This window comes from Vanessa cardui, chromosome 22, assembly GCF_905220365.1.
Source record: "Vanessa cardui chromosome 22, ilVanCard2.1, whole genome shotgun sequence".
Taxonomy (NCBI): domain Eukaryota; kingdom Metazoa; phylum Arthropoda; class Insecta; order Lepidoptera; family Nymphalidae; genus Vanessa; species Vanessa cardui.
The window spans coordinates 4,186,095-4,209,878 of NC_061144.1; the positions used below are offsets into that span (position 1 = coordinate 4,186,095).

The 23,784-nt window shown below is 32.4% G+C and overlaps 1 protein-coding gene across 1 annotated transcript; it reads left to right on the forward strand.

Moving 5' to 3' along the window:
• The first annotated feature begins 5,536 nt into the window (after nt 1-5,536).
• LOC124539184 (glucose dehydrogenase [FAD, quinone]-like) lies at nt 5,537-15,755 on the forward strand. Its single transcript, XM_047116482.1, has 4 exons — nt 5,537-5,788; nt 13,283-13,440; nt 13,991-14,105; nt 14,190-15,755. Exons 1-4 carry the CDS (start codon nt 5,537-5,539, stop codon nt 15,510-15,512), a joined length of 1,848 nt encoding a protein of 615 aa, XP_046972438.1. The 3' UTR covers nt 15,513-15,755.
• The last annotated feature ends 8,029 nt before the right edge of the window (nt 15,756-23,784 follow it).

Genomic DNA, 23,784 nt, shown 5'->3' on the forward strand with positions numbered 1-23,784 from the left:
CAATAAGAAAGTGTAATACTTCTATATTAAATAAAGCAATTTGAGTTTGAGTTTGATAAGTTACAGATTATTGAATTTATTGAATTTGATGCATGTCACATGATGATGTATTCCTATTATTATTGACAATCAAATTTGGGCTTTTGTTTAGTGCTGGCATAAAAATAAACTAAAAAATAATGCCATGCAATAGTTTCGTTTTTAAGAGGAAATCCGGCAGTAGCGTTTTTGCTTCAGTTACTTTGACATATTGGTAACGAGTATCGCGTGTAATCGTTCTTTTCGCAAAATGTGACCATTTTTTTTACTATAAAATGAACATATTTTTTTTAAAATAATATATCGAAAAAAAAATATGGCAATGTTATAAATAAATATTGTATAACATCACGTAAATTATGTGTTTTGAAAAATCAGAAGTAACAACGGTACCACAAATAACTAGACCCAAGACAATATAGAACACTAATGAACTTATTCTACATCGACTCGACTTCGGAGTGACGTCCAATGAAAACCGGTGTACACACTACTCGACCACGGAGATCGTCACAACTTTATATAATCATGTATGTATGTATGTAATGAAAAGTATAAAGAAATATCGGAAAATAATTATTCTGAACATAAACCTACCCAATTGAACTTCTGTGAAAAATCATTGAGAATTTAGTCTAAAATTTAAAAACGAACCAATTAAATACTAGTTTGTTTCGGGAAATAAATAACGGCCAGTTCGGATTAGTTTTTTAATTATTTGTACATGTTTTTGTAAGCAGTGTTATGATACAGTTTGATTAAAATATATGTACTTTTCTACCGAATTCAAAAAGGAGGAAGTTATCAATTCGTCTGTATTTTTTTTTTTATGTTTGTTACCTCATTACTTTTAACTAGGTTGACCGATATTGATAATTATTTTTTGTTTGAAATGTAGTGCTTCCCGTGTGGTCCCATTTTAATTTTATTCAGTTCTGATGATGTTATCCACATGAAAACGATATAAGTCTTAAATTTGCATTATGTATGTGCGCGATAAATAGGTGAATATCTCAAAATTGTACACCGGCTCCAAATATAACAATAACTATAACTAACTACGTTATATAATCGTAAATCCACTTTTACATAGTCTAATATTTTTCATTTCATCTTACTTAGGAGTTTAAAAAATATGTTGAATATGTAATTATTTTTATTACTTTTTAGTGCATATTAATTTGTTTTAATGTGTTTTGTTTGAAGTCGGTTCTTCTTTTTGTTAAAATTTTTATTTATTTCAATGATTAATCAACCGAACAGGAAATCTTGGTGTGGGTAGACACAGGTGCCATTTCTATTCTCTCTCTATTACAATTTAATGGGACGGCAATCCAACCCGACCGGAGAGATATGAGGCACAGGATCAACGGCTTACGTGCGTTCTTAGGGAGTGTAACAATGTCTTAAGTTTGGACCGCTACTAAGAATTCTGTCAAAAAAATTACACGCCTTTTTGGTTCAAATCCCGTTTATATTTCATACTAGATGTACCCGCGACTTCATGAACCTTTGAATTAGACTGTAATTATTTATATATTTATTATGTAATTCTAAAATAAAGCCTAAGGTACTCCTTAGTAAATCTGCTATCTGAAAGTCACTAAAAGTCCCGTCAAAATTGGTCCAGTCATTCTAGAGCTAACCGGAACAAACAGACAGATAGACAGACAAAAATTGTAAAAAATGTTGTTTTGGTTTATGTACTGGTTGTACATACATATGCATTCATTAACACTCCAATTTTATTATACGTATATACTCATTCTTTTGTCTCCACGAAAGATTTTTGTTTATTTAATTGAGCTCAGTAGTTTCAATGTATGTTTTTTTCCAAATAGCAACAAGAGGAAAATTACAGAATTTCGTCGTCGGTTTTTCCGAACCGATACGACTTGAGAACCTTCAAGAAAAGAGCATACTCCATCCTTACCTGTTGACTTCTAAGCAGGATACATTAATTTAAATAATTGTATTTAATTAACATGACGTTGTATTTTTTAAATGTTAAAAAAGAGTAACTACTGAGTTTCTTGCCGGTTCTTCTCGGTAGAATCTACTTTCCGAACCGGTGGTAGCTTCACTTAATTGTAAAATGACGATTCAAAAGTGCATATAAAAGCCTACTTGAATAAAGTTTATTTTGATTTTGATTTTAAGGGTTCAGCAACGCATCAGGAAGCGCCCCGGTGTTGCAACACATAAAAATGTAGTTTGCATGTATTTTCTAGATCCCGTGTCAGGTCTTCCCCATGCAATAATCAACTCTCAGTTAAGACCTTGAATACTGAGATCTGTCACCGTCAAAGCTTGCTAATTATTAGCAAGTACAAGTCACTGTGTCAAGGGCGATTAGTTGCAACTACGAAAGCCATGGTAAAAAATGTCTCGGTTTCAACATTATTGACTTAGCGGAGAATATTTTTAAGCCGGAAACAGCAAATTGGTGTAAAATCATAATTGAACTAATCGCACTTTCCTTTTAATTGACCTTAATAATATTGGAAAAGAGTAGTAATGACGCAGTGGTTAGAACGCGTTCTTAACCGATGATTATGGGTTCAAAGTCAGGCAATCACCACTTAATTTTCATTTGCTTAAATTGTGTTTATATGTTATATCTTGCTCAGCGGTGAAGGAAAACATAGTGAGGAAACCTGCATGTGAGAAATTTCATAGAAATTCTGCCACATGTGTATTCCACCAATCCGGATTGGAACAGCGTAGTGGAATATGTTCCAATGAGTGCTAGATGACGAATGAAACGAAATATTAATCCAGGAAACTCAAATTTTATTTTAAACAATGACTTACTTATCGTAACAAATCGAAGACAACTATAGCGTGATTTAAAAACCTACTAATGACAAATTATAAAAATAATTTTAATAATATAAACATGAACAGAGAGAGCCTTAGCCCAGCAGTGGGAAATTTACAGTTTACCTGTTGTTGATGATGATGATGAAGAATAATATTGACTTTTTTTATGGAATACGTTGGCGGACGAGCATATGGGCCACCTGATGGTAAGTGGTCACCATCACCCATAGACAATGACGCTGTAAGAAATATTAACTATTCCTTACATCGTCAATGCGCCACCAACCTTGGGAACTAAGATGCTATGTCCCTAGTGCCTGTAGTTACACTGGCTTACTCACCCTTGAAACCGGAACACAACAATACTGCGTACTGTTGTTTAGCAGTAGAATATCTGATGAGTAGGTGGTACCTACCCAGGCGGGCTTGCACAAAGCCCTACCACCAAGTGAAGACACTAATACTTCGAAATGTATCAATGAACAATCGGCAATCTTCAAAGTATATAGTGTTTATGTATATAGTTATTTCTCATCTCTAGATTTGCTGCTTCGTTGCATTTTAAAATTACATAACTCTGATAAAATGTTAATCCCATGTGATCATACATTACATAACTAGAATAATTGACACTGGTCAAGTTACTCATGAAAATTTAGGTGTACGGCCAACATTTCATCCGACACGAGATTCTTGACAACGATTTATATCGCCATCGAACACAAAATTCATTATTTTAAGTAAAATTAAAGTACATGAAAAGTTTTTGGTATGAGGTTCGTAAATTCACCCGCAATGATTATTTGAAATTTTTCTAATAAGAGGTAATACTTAGTCGTATATATATTTTGTAATATCTTATATTGCTGACTAATGATCGGAATTGGAGTGAGAGTTCTAGGTAATTATAAGCATAGTAGCAGTAATTAAATCTAAGATTCCATAGTTGGTTGCGCATTGTTGTAAGTAATCTATGACTATATTACTTACTGGTTGTACCAGATTGATGATTAGATGATGATGGTTTGCTTTTAGAATATAAACTAGCTGCGCGAATTTAACAAAAAGTCATTGTTGTGGCCTAACTTACTCCTTATTACATCAGCTATCTGCCAATGAAAGTAGCATGAAAAACGGTCCAGCCGTTCCAGAGCTTAGCCGGAACAAACAGACATACAGACCAAAAGTTGAAAAAAAGAAAGTTATTTTAATAAATGTACCGTGTATATGTATTAAGTAAAAAACGGTTCTTTTAATATTCCAAACTGACACTCCAATTTTGTTATATGTATAAATAAAAAAAAAAATTTACAATATTCATAGACAAATAATTACCAAAAACAGATCATGTAAAATTTTAAATTGATGAACAAAACAAAAGTTTTTCCCCCATACTAATGTACATATTCTGAATACATATAAACCTTCTCTAACTCGTCTTTTTGAATCACTATGTTTGTTATCGAAAAAAAGGGAAAAAAACCGTTGCGTATTTTAAAGCTTTGAACTGAGATGGCCCAGTGGTTAGAACACGTGCATCTTAACCGATGATTACAGGTTCAAACCCGGCAAGCACCACTATATGTATGTGCTTAATTTGTGTTTATAATTCATCTCGTGCTCGGCGGTGAAGGAGAACAACGTGGGGAAACCTGCATGTGTCTAATTTTATTGAAATTCTGCCACATGTGCATTCCACCAACCCGCATTGGAACAGCGTGGTGGAATATGTTCCAAATCCACTCCTTAATGGAAGAGGAGGCCTTATCCCAGCAGTGAGAAAATTCACAGGCTGTTACTTTACTTTACTTTACTAGTTTAAAATATCTATGCGTACAAGTGTTGCAAAGCGACTCTATTTAATCTATTTTATACTACTTAGAGATTGTAATTTTGCAAATGTTCATACAATCTAAAGACTATTACAAAATCATGTAATACTTGTCAATACACTATTATGTGTTCAACGTTTCAAAGTCAGTTATTTTTTTAAAGAAATAGGTTTTATTGTTAGCTGCTGCTATGCTTGAGTAAACATAGCACCTGCTATTTTTGTTATCAAAACTATTTAAAAATCGTATTAATATTGCTTCAATGACAAGGTAAAAAAAATGTCAAAGAGCTCCGTACGCTTTGCATAATCGAAAAATATTCGGACATTTAATTTGTTGCGTTTAACTAAGAATTCATTTGATCGTTAAAATTTATAAGATGAACATCGAAAATAATTAAATGCAAATAAATATTGACCTCATTTTAATGAAGGTTTTTTCAAAACAGTGAGATGTGTAACAGTAGATAACGTTATCAAATTAGTGTTAAGGTAAACTGCTATAGCAACAAACAATAAATACATGTTTATATCAAATAGTGACTGAGTGATACGAAAATGTCTTCTTGGGTACCGTTAAATTTAAGTGACGTTTGCTTAGAAAAACAAGCTCCATTGACACAATGCTCTTCAACTGGTTTCATGTTTTTGGCATTAGTGATGAAACTCTTTGGTGGTGTCACATACAGCGTTCCATGGGGAAAGAAAAAACTTTCACCCATATCACTGCAACCTGAATTATTAAAGAGCAATTTGGATTTGACCTTCGATCGTTTACAGTCGAAATCTACATATCCATTTTCTAGTGAAAGTGACGAAGATTTTGCTAATTATTTCCCAAAAATGTCTTTCAAAAATCCTTTTTCGGATTATATGTACAAATTTCCCAGTTATAAACAATATCAGTTAGAATTTGCCAAATATTTTGATGATGGAAATTCAAATTTGCGCAATGATAAGTTACGGATAAAAAGTAAAAAAGCAAGAAGGGGTAGAAATAAGAACAAAATTGAAGAATACGACTTTATTATTGTTGGTGCTGGATCAGCTGGATGCGTTGTGGCCAGTCGCTTATCAGAAATAAAGGAATGGAAGGTAAGTCATCGTAAATTGTAATATAAAGTTTCCAATTCAACAAAGTCAATAAATCCTTCTTTGGCTTTTTCTCTCTAAATATTTTCAAGTTTGCTAATTATTAAGCAATTCAAATCTTGTATCAAATAACATCACAATTAATGTACCAAATTCATTGATTCATGTATTCAACTAAAGTTTTTATATCAGGATATTTAGGTGAGACAAACATATTAAATTATTTTCGGTACAATCTACATTCAGAACCAGTACTAACTACACATATAACACTACCTTGTTAAATGACGATTCAAAAATAAGAGGTGACTCAAATAAAGTATACTTTTATTTGAAAAAAAGAGACAACAAAACCACTTGAACTGAAGCAACTTCGTAATTTTAAAGAATTAACAATGAATGACGTAAGCATCGTATAAAAACTTGTTTCAGATAGCGATAGGCATTTATTTCTGGATCAGTAGACATTATATAAACGTCATAACAATTACTTAGTCGTGTTAGGTTAGTTAATACTGATTACGATGCGAACTGTCGCTATGTGGTTATCTGGTTTTATTTATCGCAAAGTATTCAATGAAAGGAGGTTTTATATTTAAATTAAATATTCAAACTTCAAGGCAATGGTTGGGAAGTTAGAGAGCAAATTCGTTTCTTGATACAAATAGTGTTGATTATTATTTTATAGAAAATGTTTTTAATATAATGTAACACAATTATTATTTAATTTATTCGACTTTTATACTATAGAATGAACCAAGCCCATTGTTTAGACTATTTACCTTAAAAAACAGCTTTAATTAAATGTGTATAAATGAAAATGTTAAATATTATAATAAAAATGGACCAGTATATAATAGGGATTATTACATAACAGTACATCCTATTCCAACCACAGAGTTAAGATTATCAATTTAGAATTTCAATCGATAGTAATTAGTCGAGATATTGTATATTATTTGGTTATTAATTATGGATTTGTTAATAAGCGCCGTTTTAAAAGACCATATATATATACCATATATATATTTTTAAAAGATAGATTGATTCAGCGGGAAGGGTTATATGTATAATACATGCACAGCATAGTGATTTAAAAATTGTGAACATTATAAGACATTCTGCAGTATATTTAGTATCAGTATTGCAATCGTGCGAAGCCGGGTGAATCGCTTGTAAATAATGATCTATTGATCAAGAACTAATTGTAATGCATTATACAGTAGATCTATTAGCAAATCGCATGGGATATGTAAATCTGCGGATTGTTTACCTCCTTCGATTTGAATTGGCTATAGAGCGTATATTACACATGTCTAATTCAATTCAACTACAGCTAAAAAATGTCACTTAATTTAATTTGAAATAATTAAGTAACAGCCTGTAAATTTCCCACTACTGGTCTAAGGCCTCCTCTCCCATTAAAGAGTTTGGAAAATATTCCACTGCGCTGTTCCAATGCGGGTTGGTGGAATGCACATGTGGCAGAATTTCTATTATTAGACAGCGGGTTTCTTCACATGGATGTTTTCCTTCACCGCCGAGCACGAGATGAATTATAAACACAAATTAAGCACGAAATCATCAGTTAAGATGCACGCGTTCTAACCACTGGGCCATTTTAGCTCCTAAATAATTAACTATACATTAATTCATAATTCAAAAATAATTACCGTTCCAGTAATAAACACGGTATATTATGATATACTAATATAATGATATTAAACACACAAAAACCAATATATCCGCAAAGTACAAAATTCGACATCGAAAACAAATACATTGACAATAAGTAATTATGTAATTATAACTGAAATATCAATGACAATGTAATCACTTCATTTATTGGTAACTAGCGAACCGCCCCGACTTCGCCCGGGTGCAACAATATGACGTCACAGTGGAATCTTCTAAAATTATCAGCGTTTCTTTGCTACATTGTCCATGTATTATATACAAAAACCTTCTTCTCGAATCACACTATCTATTAATAAAACCGCAACAGTAAAAAATTAAACATACATAGAGATATAGGGACAGAGAAAGCGACTTTGTTTTATACTATATAGTGATAGTGATAGTGACAAGCGATCCTCCCCGGCTTCGCACGGATACTTGATGTTGATGATTATATTATGACCAAATTACATAAAACCATAATAAATGTAGCCTATTTTCTATTCTGATGTATAACCTATATTACTGTAAAATTACATGCAAATTTGTTCAGTAGGTTTTTCGTGAATGGATAACAAACATACATACATCCATCACACTTTCGCATTTATATTAGTAGGACTTGTCACGGCCTCCCCATGAACGGATTATAATTTTGGTAAATATGTAACTAGGTACATGCTGTTGTTGTTGTTTGCTGTAACTAGGTATGTTGTTTGTTGATTCTCTTTCTTGTTCATATATGCATATTAAAAATGTGTAATTACCCAAAAAGGATCATTTCCAATTACATTTAGAATACTAATTAAATTTATCAATTAAATTATTATAGAGTGTCACGACTACGACCAACACAACTGATTCGTAAATAATTTTCGAATGATTTTCTCTATTTAAATAAATTCTTAATCGACGATATTTTGACATCATCACTACATAGTATAAAACAAAGACGCTTTCAATGTCCCTATGTTCCTTTGTATGCTTAAATCTTTAAAACTACGCAACGGATTTTGATGCAATTTTTTTTTGATAGATAGAGTGTTTCGAGAGAAAGATTTTTGTATACAATACATGGACAATATAGTAAAGAAACACTGATAATTTTAAAAGTTTCTACTGTGATTATTGCACCCGTGTAATAATAAAATTTCAAACAAACTCCTTTCAAAATTTATTCTAAAATGAAACCAATATCCACTCGGAAGTTGCTGAGATAAACACGAACACATACATTGAAAAATAAAATATTTAAAGTATTTTATTTGTATAAAAAGATATCGGTTACAATTCTAGATGTAAGCACGTGTTACTGGATACTCTCAACGTAATAAATAAAACGTGAATGTATGCAAACTTGAACCTTAATTATAATTATTTACATATAAACAGCAAACATTTTCGCTTGTTAATCAAATTGTAATCGCTTTGCAGTAGAAATACTTGGAGTCGAGCCAAGTTCTTTTTACTCACTTTAAGTTCTTGTATTGCTTACAATTAATTAGCTTTTATTTTGACGTACATAATATTACGTTTTGACCATTGCATTTCGTTTTATTTTTCCCAAATATTTTGAGAATAAAAGATAGTCTCAATAGAAAACTATTTTCGTTCGACGTATTTCAATTTTATTTTTAATTCGACTCCCGAAAAAATCCAGCGGAAAAAATCCATCGGAAAAATCGGAATTACGATGCAACAGGGAATAAGCAGACGTCCCGGAAAAAAGAACGCGTTGATCCTTAGCGAAATTTTCCGGCAAAAATCCTAAGGAACAGGACGGCAGCTATGAACATCAATTGATAAAAAAAAAAAACGAAATAAGATAGGATTATTACACAAATGTATCGGAAATGAAACCGCTAGACTTAGGTAATCTTTACATAGTATAAAACTAAGTCACTAACCGCTATCTGTCCCTATATACATAGGGTTTAGATCTTTAAAATTACGCAACAGATTTTGATGCGGTTTTTTAATAGAAAGACTGAATCAAGAGAAAGGTTGTTGTAAATGGACAATATAGTAAAGAAACACCGATAATTTCACAGGTTTATAATGTAATATCACAAATAAACAAAGTCTGTAGTAAATTTAGTACCAGCATTGCTCCCGTTCGTAGCCGTGGCGGGTAGTTAGAAAAATATATTAGTTACCTAGTAGGCTTTACCCGCGTGTGGGATGGTTTTAAGAGCTAGGTATCATTTTTCATTACCCCTGACAACTTGCACGCAAAGTTTTCGTGAAGCTCAGACGTTTAACCTGCCGGCATTAGAGGGAGCTCCGATGGGAGTGAAGGTGCCAAATTCAGAGGATAACCTATACACAACCTCAATATCCTTAGAGTCGGTCCATATTTTTAAGGCCCATCTATGACCTTTCCGACCCTGGTCGAATATAAAAAAGGGGAAATAAGTGTTGCCCGGGTCGTCGGTTAAGGACGACACTGGAAAGCGTAGCAACCAAACTAACTTATTTTCTCATTTATAGTCGCTGTTATGACCTGACTTATGACAGTTCTTGACACTAGCATTTGTTTTGCTTTTTTAATTGTTATTTTATCGAACGCAATGACCATGAAATATTGTTAGGTGCGAAGTGAACCGATGTAAATGAATTATATTCGGCATTTTTTGTTTGATCCAATATTATCTTTGTAAATAATAAGAATGATACATTATTTGCAAAGACGAAATTGGACCAAGTAAAAAATGCCGAATTCAATTCCGTTCCGTAATTCTGTCGATACTACGATATGCGTAACCGGGATTAACCAATGTGTGTGTAAATCAACCAATAATAATAGAATTTTTTTAGATTTCAAAATAAGATGAGATTACTATATACAATAGTTGTATTTTTGACACAGAGTATATTACACATAAATGAAAACACTAACATTAAGCATAAAAGGTATACCAAAGAATGCATTGCGTTTCGGCGAAGGTTTTAGTATAGATTAGGCTGGGAATCTAAAACATTTTACCGAAACCTAAAAAATAACTGAATTCTCTTATAGTAAACAACTGCCGATTATAATATAACGTTCATTTGAAGTATTTATGCAAATTTCTTACGTGATTTTCTATTTTTTATTCACAACAGTATTAGGTGGTCACCATCACCCATAGACAAAAACGCTATAAGAAATATTAACTATACCTTACATCGTCAATGCGCCACCAATCTTGGGAACTAAGATGCTATTTCCCTTGTGCCTTTTGCCTGTATGCGATAGTAACTCTGTCTGTCTGTCTTACTTTCATGATTTAATTATATTTGGTATACAAATAGTCTAGAGCTTGAGAAAGGACATAGGCTACATTTTAATTGGAAAAAAGCGTTATAAACAAAGAGGTCAATGAAATATTTTAACTTAATTTGAAAATTAATCTACGTTAACAAAGTCGTAGGAAAAACCGTAGTATTTTATAATAAAAGTTGCCTATTTTGCAAGATATGCTGAAAAATCGATTAATCGCGGGCATTTTTAAAGTGATAAGTTTATCCAATTCTGAAAGTAAATATAATCATAGTTATTTGTTTGGGTGTGTTTAAAAGAATGACACTTCGGGCGGTTCGAATGGATAAAGTTGAATATTGGTGGATATTTCAACCCGTCTAAAATAAATATTTGCCAAAATCCTTTCTACGTCCATCTTTAACACGCAACGAATATCTTACGTTGATGGTTTTTCATTCCGACCATTGCCCTTTTTGCCACTCAGTCTTTGTATATTTTTATAAAGTAGTAAAGTAAAGTAAACAGCCTGTAAATTTTACTTAAGGCTTGGAACAATTTCCACCACGCTGTTCCAATGCGGGTTGGTGGAATGTACCTGTGGCAGAATTTCGATGAAATTAGACACATGCAGGTTTCTTCACGATGTTTTCCCTCACCGGCGAGCACGAGATGAATTATAAACACAAATTAAGCATATATATATATAGTGGTGAGAAAATTATAAATGCGAAAGTAACGCTGTCTGTCGTTTAGACCTTATCTATCGTTCAACACCTAAAACAAGGGCGATACCATGAGCAACAACTAATAAATAAGTTTGTACTATCAGCGTAAAACTATCAAAGCATAATACGTAGTATCATAATATTTCAAATTTAGTTTTGTCGGTTGCAATACATTTTTCCATACGACGAAAACAGCCGTCAAAAACTTTCTTCCACGTTTTTTCAGAGACTTTTTCAAATACCAAATCCCATGCTCGAATTAACTGCTCATCATTGGTATACCGGTGACCTTTCAGCTTATCCTTGATCATTGAGCAGAGTCCAAAGGCGCAGAGTTTGAGGTCAGGGTTATAGGTAGGATGCTCCAGTAGAACTTGTCCAGATTGGCTTAAAAAATCTTGAGTTAATTGAGCACGTTGCGCACGTACGTTATCGTGATAAAGTCAGCAAATATCAATGGGTGAGTATGGCCGAAGGTTTTTTAGAGATTCAATCAGTTGAGGCAAAAAAAAACCCTGTGTACCATGTTGTGGTAACAGTTTACTGTTCATCAAGAGTTATTCGCTTGATTATACACATTTTGCCAAAAAAGACCACGACTATTTTCTTTTTGTCGGATCGTGGCTGTTTGACAGTTGTCGGCTGTTCCTCGTCTTCAAAGATCCATAAATTGTTTTTAGATTTAAATTTTATGTCATAACAATTCAGCCAAAGTTCGTCACCTCTTACTATTGAATTCACGTTAGGTTATTTTCAACCACATATTTTCATCAAATTCGCTGCAGCGGTTCTGGTAGTTGAAGAGCGACAGGCAGAGTTACTTTCACATTTATAATATTAATACACATATAGATTTCGCACAGATATTGCCAGATTAAAGTGTTCTATTAAATACAAAGGTAAAACATTCAATACAATCCACAGAACAACAATTTACAACATGTAAAGAGTACTATGAAGTTTTGGGACTGTTGCAATCGGAACTAGTTTCTGTTGAATCTCGGAAAGTTTTGATATTAATTGAGAAACTATTAAAGCAAAATATACCAATATTGAAAATAACTAAACTCTCGACGGAGTTGCGGAGTTCGTATTCACAACTAACGAAGTAAATGGAAATTTTGTTATACTGTACTGTTATTATATAATAGGAACCTTTCCATTAACAAAAAAATCTATTCATCGATATCAAAACGATTTATTGAGAATTACAAGAAGTTTATAATCTTTAAAATAGCATTAACGTGTGCAGACTGTAAATTTCCCATTGATGGGCTAAGGCCTCCTCTCCCTTTGAGGAGAAGGTTAGGAGCAACTTCCAAAACGCTGCTTCAATACGGGTTGGTGAAAACATATGTGAAAAATTCGTTAAAATTAGACACATGCAAGTTTCATCACGAAGTTTTTTAACCGAGCACGAGATAAATTATAAACTCAAAATAAGCACGTGAAAATCAGTCGTACTGGCCTGGGTTTCAATATGCAATCATCGTTTAAAATGTACACATTCTAACTACTGGGCTATCTCTACTGAATCTTCAAAAACTTTAACACAATCATTGGTGAATTAAATTAAGCCTGTTATATAATACCATTATACATGATGTATAGTCAGAGAAAAAAAGCCTTTGTCAGTTTTCTAATTCATTCCTTTATCATGGTTTAACTCTTAGTACCTTTTGAATCTAAACATCAAATCATTGCGACAGAATACGTCATTCTCAATCAGTAAAGCAGATTATCGCTCATATTGAGCACAAGAAATCTTAAGGTGACGAACCTTTTTTTACCCCAACTGTACATGAAGATGTTAATTCTGATAATGATATGAATAATTTGATACAATTTTAGATACTACTTTTAGAAGCTGGGGGCGAAGAACCAGATATAACAAGTGTTCCTGCATTAGCAACCGCTTTAGGAAGGTCTAATATCGATTGGAAGTACACGACACAACCCGAAAAATTAACATGTCGCTCTTTACAGGGCCAGACTTGTACTTGGACAAGGTAAATATTAACAGAAAAAATGTATAATAATTAAGTATAATTTTTATCAACCATATTATCTTAAATTATCTTAAAAGCATAACCTCAAAATAGTTTAAAATAAAGTCGCTGTTTGTCAAACTCATTGTACGTAGGATATTGTATATGAAATATATTACTCTAATTTAGATAAAACGATTAAGGGAAAAATATTGATTTTTATTATTAGTAAATATTTTTTCAATATGGTTGAGAGATATATATATATATATATAGTGGTGGTGCTACATACTATTATAATAGTGGTGCTTGCCTGGGTTTGAACCCGATATCATCGGTTAAGATGCACGCGTTCTAACCACTGGGACATCTTACTATATTTCTATTAAAATTGCTTCTTAAGTAGCTTCTCTGAGTGGCAGACTCAGTTCTTATATACTTGCAAACGTATAAACATAAAATATTTAAGCTTTCGTTCGTTTTTTCAGTAATTCAATTTAAACGTGTTTTCGCTCTAATTATTATTCTAATAATTGCAACGTTGCTAACGTTTCGTATAATTTCTTTGCAGTGGTAAAACTATGGGAGGATCCAGTGCAATCAACTATCTAGTCTATATGAGAGGAAATAGTCACGATTACAATAACTGGGCCGAAATGGGTAACTACGGGTGGACCTACAACGAGGTCAGTTATACTTTTTACTCATATATGCATATGCGTGTGTTTCTTTATTTTTATTCAAATATTTTATGCCTTGATTTCATTCAGGTCCTGCCTTATTTCAAAAAATCAGAAAATAACCGTGATAAAGTATTTGAGGACTCATATTATCATTCGGTGGATGGACCCCTGACTGTTGAAAGATTTTCTTACACTGACATAAATACTGTGATGTTGGTGGCCGCTTTCAAAGAAAAAGGGCTTCCCTTAAAAGATTTAAATGAAGAAAATAATTACGGAACAAATATAGGACAATCGACATCTAAAGACGGGCGGAGGGTTTCAACCAACGTTGCTTTTATCAAACCTATTCGAAATGAACGTAAAAATTTACATATAATCACGAATGCACACGTTACGAAAATAAATATAGATCCTGACACAAAAGCAGCCAAAGGAGTTACTTATTATAAAAATGGAGTACGCTACAAAGCACTTGCAAAAAAGGAAGTAATTGTTAGCGGTGGTTCATTAAATTCTCCAAAACTACTGATGCTATCTGGAATAGGACCTGAAGATGAACTTAAAAAATTAGATATACCCGTTCTCGCAGATTTAAGCGTCGGTCGAAACTTACAAGATCACGTCACAACAAACGCTCTTATAATGTCTATTTCTAACAAAACATCAACAGTTGTTAGTACCCCAAAGATGCTGAATAAAATCAAAAGATATTATAAGCAAAAATGTAAGAAAACTGGACCAATAAGTTCTACGAGTCTTCTTAATAGCATAGCGTTTGTAAAAACTAAGTATGCCACGGACGATGTACCCGATATTCAAATTCATTTTAATGGTCGAAATGTAGAAGACTTCTACTCGGATCCCACAACTTACTTAGCAACTGACATTCTTCCTCTACCTTTCTACAATGGCATTGGCGCTAGACCGCTCTTACTTGTACCAAAAAGTAAAGGATTTCTTCTATTAAATAAAACAGACCCTGTTTTTGGGCAACCTTTGATATATTCAAGATTTTTCACAGTCAAAGAGGACGTTGATGTATTAGTTGAAGGTATGCGATATGTTGTTAGTTTAGAAAACACAGAAACGTTCAAATATATCGGTGCGAAGTTCGTTAGAGTACCAGTGAAAGGATGCACTCAACACGATTGGGGTACTTATGATTACTTTGCCTGTTTACTCACACAATACACCACAACCATATTCCATCCTGCGGGAACGTGTAAAATGGGACCAGCATGGGATAAAGATGCGGTTGTTGATCCCAGATTAAAAGTTTACGGAATCCATAATTTGCGAGTGGTTGATGCGTCAATAATGCCAGTTATCGTAAGTGGGAACACAAATGCACCAACAATAATGATTGGTGAAAAAGCATCAGATATGATTAAGGAAGATTGGTATTAACTATAAAGTAGTTTAAAAATTTTACACACAGCGCGGAATATCTCATACCGTTATTAATCAAAAAGTAAGTTTTCACCACAAGTGTGTTCTCTTAAGTAAAAATACTTGACGAAATGTTGAAGAAATATCATCATACATCAGCAACGAAACAAAAGGACACTTTGAATATTTCGAATCCTACATCTATTGTGAGTAGAGAGTAAAACAAGAAAGTTTCAAACAAAGACCAACGGAATAATTTCTCCGGCTGAATCATCTCGAAGGAATACGAAGACATTATGTAAATGTGGCCATTAAAATAAAAATAGGAATGCTTTAATATTTCACACTTTCTTTAAACGTTGAAATTGTATTGTAAACGTAAATTATGTTTGGTTTCAAATAAGTTAAGGCATTTGCATCAAATAAAATAAATATTAATATTAAAGACTGTCTAATTAATGTGTTGATCACTTTAGAGAGAACAATGTTTCAAAGTCGTAGATAAATTTGTTTAAAGTCAAAACCCTTGTAATAATGCAAAGTCGTGACTAATATTTTCGCAATAGTTTGAATATTTATAACTTACAAGAAGTCGCCTGCTGCTTTGCTCGTGTTTTAGGCTTGGCATGTGTTTGGCAAAATAGTAGCCCATGTCCTTTCTTGGAGTTTAAGTTTGCTTCATACCGAATTTCATCAAATCGGTTCAACAGTTTGGTCGTGATAGAGCGTCAAACAGCAGATACACAGAGATACTTTCACACCTGTTATATTAATGTAGATATAAGAACTATCAACTATATCTAAGTGTGTGTTTTTTTTTGACGGATTCATATTTATATTTTGGGATACACAATACATTACAACAGCAGCAGAACTGTATTTGATGTGGGCAAGTAAATATATTACGATTGTTGCTTCAAATTTTTTTATAAATATTTTCATTTAGCACACGCTAATATTTGTAATGTTCACACCAATGACTCCATTGTCATAATTTATATTCATAGCCTTGTGTCATCTTTATATTTATTGATAAATTGCTGTTTTAGAATTTGCAACTTTTGCTTTTAAAAACGGGTTCGCTATTGTATAGTAAAATATAGAATTTAGCTCATCTTGCAAATTATATCAATACAACAGGTTTCGATGATAATAATATTCATAAATATTGGTAGATATAATATCTTAAACTGTTACTAGTTTGGATATTACACAACACTCTTAATACTTGTAAATACGCTTGTTAAATTTCAGTAAAATGAAACAACGAAACTACTGTAGTAACGTATTAGAGACTTCAATAGAGTTTGATAATTACAGATTAAATAATATTTAATATTCTTAATAATCTGAAAACATGTCAATAACAAATTTACACTTAAATCTATTTCAATCGGCCAAATGTCTTCGTCTGTATCCATTAGTAGTTTATTATTATTATTATTTCTTCTAAAACAAGTTCGAAGATATTCTACGAACATTTTCAGAACAAATCAGAAAAGTATAGTAATCAGAGTTGAAATGCGTGCAAAACTAGTTAGTATTATACTCAATCAAAAAATTCATCAAAATAATAAATTCGAATGACTCCATTAGATTACTGAATCTATACATATAATAAAATTGGAGTGTCTGTTTGTAATATTAAAAAAGCCCTTTCTTACTATCATATGTATTAATACACGGTACATAAACCAAAATAACATTTTTTACAATTTTTGTATTTCTGTTTGTTATATGATAACTTATATTATAGGGAGTAACTTAGGCTACAATTTTTTTTGTTAAATTCAAACGCGTACAAGGTCGCGGGCATAGCTAGTCTAAAATAAATATGTCCCATATATTCTGTGATCAATAAATTAAGATTGGGAAGTAAAGGATTAAATATTGTGTAACAATTCTATAGAACAATTAGTAAGGTGATAATGCTATATAATAAAGAACTCTTTTAAACTTAGCGGATAACTATAAACGCTATTGTAATGGCTCTAATCAAGACCCATCTGCCGTTGCTATACACCCATTATCTGCCTCCATAAACCGCTGAAACGCAAACAATCCGAACCAAGACTTTGTCCTTGCACTAAAATCACCGCAATCCTCTGTCTCTTTCTTATCTAAAACACGTGAAAGAGATGTAAACAGGTGTCAAGTTTTTAGATCATTTTTGAAGTGTGTCAAAGTGCAATGTTCACGTTTTTGGTTTAATTAAATTGGCATTCATAAATATTTGATTTATATTAAGTCTGTTGAATTGCAGTTGTGATTAAGTTTTTGCTACTACTTTGAGTTATTGACTTGCGTTGTAAACCTTTTCTCGTGATTGTATTTAAAAAAATTACGTGTACAAACAAATTAGATGAAATGTAAAATATTCCAAAACCGATTTTCTTAGTGATCGGACTTTGTGCAAGATAGCCTGGGTATTCCTACCGACTTATTACGCCAAACAGCAGTACTTAGTTTTGTGGTATTCTGGTTTGAAAGGTCAGAGCCAGCTTAACAGACACAAGGGACATAGGACCTCAGTTCCCACAGACCTCAGTTTGTAACGCATTGGCGATATAAGAAGTGGTTGGCACTTACAACTCCAATGTCTATGAAATGTGACGACCACTTACCATCAGCCTATTTCAAAGTCCAACTCTGCCTGCTGCCTGCTGCCTTAAAATATACATATTTGTGGCGTATTATTCTGTCAACTTCCTCCAACTATAATAACTTTTATTTATACGACAGAACATTTAACCTTATGATCTTATGATCAACAGTCAAACAACCAACGAAGTAGTTGGTTATTTCCATTACCATTACATAAACATTACCAGCTAAAGGCGAAAACCAAAAACATACTCGTAAATCATTATCATCCTTACATAATATAACACAGTCGCTTACTGCTACTGCTGCTGTCCCTTAATGCTTATATCTTAAAATTACGTAACGGATTTTGATGCAGTTTTTTTAATAGGTAGTGTGATTCGTGATGAAGATTTTTGTATATGGACAATATAGTAAAAAATCCCTGATAATTTTAGAAGTTTCTATGGTGATGTCGTAAATAAACAAATTCTGTAGTATATTTAGTATCAGTATTGCACCCTTGCAACTGGGGCGGGTCGCTATAATTAATATATTTCCGTCAAAATATTTAATCGCCATTAAGCTAAACATTTACGTAATTAAGTTGAATGCAATAAATTTGATTATTCATGAAGCCAAACAAATTCTCGTGCTTTGTAATGATGGAAATTATGAAATATTGTAATCAGAAGTAGACTTTATGGTAAAATATTCATTTTACTTTCAAAACTTATTTTGAAGCGTCTTTGAAATAAGTGTTTTTATACGATACTACAAATCGTCGTAAATCAAGTTTTGTCATGAATTGACACGTAATTAATTTCGATTATATTAAATCTAAAGCAGTTTGATATTAACGTAAGTCTTGAAATAAAAAATCTATTGAAATGTAAAGGTTTTTTTTTTTGTAGAGGCAGGTTTTGCGTATAATACTAAATGTTTAAATGTTTTATTGAGATACTCTGTTTTAATTTAAGTTCTTTTGTCGATATTTTTTAGATGTATTAAAATGGGAACTCCAAGTGTAGAAAATAATTCCACTCATGCAAAATTAATTTATTTTAAATAGTATTAAATTTAGTACAGTTATAAAATATGTTCCCAAATTCAGATCGTTTAATTTTTTGATCCTTCATTATTATATATGATTATTTTTAATAAAACACTATCAAGGGATCTTAGTGAATACCTCGGTGCCCAAGATGAACCTTAGGGTAAGAACAAGTTTGGTCCCGACAGCTGTTACATGAGCTGACAGGGAAGAGACTATAACAGTTGTAATTTGTAAGTGTACTATAGGAATTTGCTTGCTGATCGATATGCTATACATATGTACAGTATCCAGTTATTTCAACAATCTTCTGACCTAAAACTGAAGAAAACCAACGTTTTTTTTTTTAGAACGTGGTATAAATTAAAATAATTAAGTATTATTGTAAAAAATGATATAAAATAAATACATTTTCAATATTTTTCTTTATTTCTTATATGCCATCTGGAGCAACATTATTTATATTATTTTTTGTCGCAGGCTATTTAAAAATCGTTCTTAGGTTTTAGCGTTGTCTCAATATTAGGACTAATGTATATTTATGCTGTAGTTAGTAAATTTTGTCAATTGTTAAACGCGGGTCAAATATATCGAACTAAGAAGAGCACTAAAGCTGAAAATACAAAGCTTCTAAAGAAAATAGAAACCGTCGAGTTTCTTACCATCGAAAAATATTTGTTGACCAGTCTGTCTGTGACGGAATGCGTACATTTTTCTCTTTTTGCAGCATCGCTTTCGAATTTTAGAATTCGTTATCCCTGTGCCGTCAAACAGACTGCCGTTAGACATATACATTTTTCTGTGCCAATTTATTAGTGTAGTCGGATATGGTATGGAATTATTTACAACAGATCGGACATATCTGACGAAATCTGAATTTGACGACCTCCGTGGGCGAGTAGTGTGTACGCTGGTTTTGGGTTCGATTTCCTAGTCGATGCAGAAAAAGTTCATTAGTTTTCTAAGTTGTCTTGGGTATGTGTGCTTGTGGTGCTGTGGTTACTTCAGATTTTCCATAAAACAAGTGCTTTAGCTACTTACATTGGGATCAGAGTAATGTATGTGATGCCCAATATTTACTATGTTATTATATCTGTATGACGAAGCGAGTATAAGTTTCATGTCGTGTGATGAAATCAATGTATTTTACTTAGAAAATGTTTCTTTTCAAAATCAATTAGTTTAAGTTGCGTATTTTATTGCTCCTCAACTTTTTTATTTTTCTATTTAAATATTGATTTATTCAGTGTTGCTATATGTAATATAGCATAAGTTAATAAATTAATTAGTGGTTTAAGTGATCACCTGAAAACATTTAATATTGTTAAATAAAAGCTTGTCTTTGGTGAAGCTATTATCAATAAAGTCACTCTCAATTATTACAAAAGAGATATCAGAACAGATTGGTTTTTGGTTTTCAAAATAATAATTCAAGTGTTTTTTTATAATACAAATGATAAATGAAGTGTTTAGTTACATTATTCATGTATAAATAACATTGATATCATTGATTCCGATATGGTTGGAAAGAATGTTACTTGTGAGATGACGTCTGACAGAGAAGTATGGAAGGAGAAGATATGCTGCGCCGACCCCAAATAATATTGGAATAAGGGCAGGTGGATGATGATGATGAAATAAAATTAGTGATGAATAAATAATAAAGTTTTATTTATTGTCTTCCTAAATAATTTTCATGAAATTGTTTTTTTTTTTAATACTCAATTTGTAAACTTAATACCAAGGAACGACTACTAACACGCGATTAAAGCTGAATGCGAATATTTAAATTTCATAAATTATTTTAACTTATAATAAGAGCTTTATATTTTCATGTGAGATATTATTATTATTTTAACTATTATTACTTTAGTTTCATGGTCTGAACAAATTATTCAAAAAAAAAAGTTTTATAGATTAATTAAAAGATAAACAAGAATAATTATAATGTTCATTTCTAACCATATAAAACAAGATGGAGTCATAATTACCGTCGACACAGAATTCACCTGGCGTTTTTCCCGTTTTTTTTTTGTTTTCAAAAAGGGACATTTCTTTCACGTTTTTCTTGAAACATCACGTCATTTGAAGCTGTAAATCTTAGCGACTAACGAGATAAAACGAAACAATGCACCGGCTTCGTGACTCTAATTGTATACTCTTGTTAGGGTTTGTCAAAGATCATTAATTTAATACTAACACTGGAAGCGACAAGTTGTATATATAAAATGGTATATTCATGTACTGTAAATGATCATCATTACATCAACAACTGATAAATTTCCCACTGATGGGCTAAGCCCTCCTCTCCCTTTGAGGGGAAGGATTGGAGCATGTGGCAGAATTTCGTTAAAATTAATCACATGCAAGTTTTCTCGCGATGATTATCTTCACTATCGAACACATTATGAATTATAAAAACAAATTGAGCACATGAAAACTCAATGATGCTTGCCTGGGATTGAACTAGTAATCATTAATTAAGATGCATACCTTCTAACCACCGGGCCATCTCGGCTCTTAAGATGAGATGATGTTTTATTAATTTCTTCAATGGTTTAATAACGTTTTAAAAACTATAACTAATATTAATTATTCATATATTTTTTAAAAACGTTTTGTTAAAGTCCACGTAATTTGAATATAGAAGACAGTGTGGTACTTTTCAGATGCACTGGCAACATTTTATTCTCCGATTCGGTTCTGCGAATGCAATTGTATATAAATCTTTTAATACAACACGCGATTCAACCTTTTCTAAATATTTTCCGACAATTCCGTTCCGTATTGCTTATTTTATTTCGTGCAAAGAGAACTGTATTGATTTGGCAAATATATTTGGAAAACTGCATACGGAACATCCAAGGCAGCAAATATCGCTTTATTTATAGTCAATTTATTTCCTATTAAACAAGGATAAAAAAGAAAACATACCTTATTCGGATAACCAGACATTTTTCAAGTACGCTCATGGATCTCATCAAACTACGTTCTTATATCTTATCTAGTTAATATATATCGTGTGTAGTTCAATGATTTAGTTCATCCAGAGACACATTAAGCTACGAGCTGTAACACTAACCTCTGTTAATGCGATATCAAATGCTTTTTACGTTTAAACAATTGCTTGGAGCGATAAATCTTTACAAAGTATACATTTTGGTATATACTTCTGTTTGCATAGAATAAATGAATAAATGTGTCAGTCTCAACTCCCAATAGGGAACAAGGGAGGGAAGAAAGAAGTCGGTAACTGTAAATTCACAATAAAAACACCGAATTGAAGATAAACAGTCTAACAAACAAATCAACAACATCAGCCTGTAAATGTTCCACTGTTGGTTAAGGCTTCCTTTCCTCTTGAGGAGAAGGTTCGGAACATATTCCACCATGCTGTTCCAATGCGTGTTGGTGAAATACAAATATAGCAGAGTTTCTTTGAATTTAGACACATACAGATTTTCTGAAGAAGTTTTCCTTCAACGCCGACCACGAGATGAATTATACGCAAATTAAGCAAATGAATATTCAGCGGCGCCGGCTGGCGCCTGGCTTTGAATCCGCGATCATCGGTTAAGATGAACACGTTCTAACCACTGGGCCATCTCGCCTCTTAACACAGACACAGAGACAGATCGTTATTGTGATTATGACACTAGTCATTTGTACAAGCAACACTGAATGGCAAGCACTTTTCAACCGACTTCCAAAAGGAGGAGGTTATCAATTCGTCTGTATTTTTTTTTTTTTTTTTTTTTTTTTTTTTTTTTTTTTTTTTATGTTTGTTACCTCATAACTTTTCACTGGGTGGACCGATTTTGATAATTTTTTTTTTGTTTGAAAGGTAGTGCTTCCCGTGGGGTCCCATTTTTTTATTTTTTTTTCCGATGATGGTATCCATGTGAAAACGACATAAGTCTTAAATTTGCATTACGTATATGCGCGACAAATAGGTGAATAACTGAAAATCACGTTAACCAATTTTGATAATTCTTTTTTTATTATAAAATATATACTTCAAGGGTAATTTGGTGAAAGTTTGGTAAGGTTTTGAGCACAGGATCCATGACAAAGTAACGGAACGGAAGGGAACGGAACAATTCTGAGGAGCACGTTAGCGATACTCGGTCGAATCTTTTATTTATAGGTTATTTGGATATTTGAGTCACCTTCCGTAATGTGGTTATGTTTATGTAATTATCATAGTCGAATATTATAATCAACTAGCTACGCGCCCCGGCTTCGCACGGGTGCAATACTGATACTGAATATACTACAGAATTTGTTTATATACGACATCACATCGCAAACTTCTAAAATTATCAGTGTTTCTTTACTATATTGTTCATGTATTATATACACAAACCTTCCCCTTGAATCACACTATCTTTTAAAAAAACTGCATCAAAATCCGTTGCGTAGATTTAAAGATATAGGGACAGAGAAAGCGACTTTGTTTTATACTATGTAGTGATGGAACTCCTATACGGCTCGCAGTTAGGGTGCGATATGGGGCAGAATTTCTTACTATCTTTAATCAAATTTTGTGTATGTGATGTGATGTCATATGATGTACGAAATATAGTTGGTCTTTTTCAAAGTTTTTTTGCTGAGTTCGATTACAGCTCTTTCGAGGGATCCTTGTAGTTTACG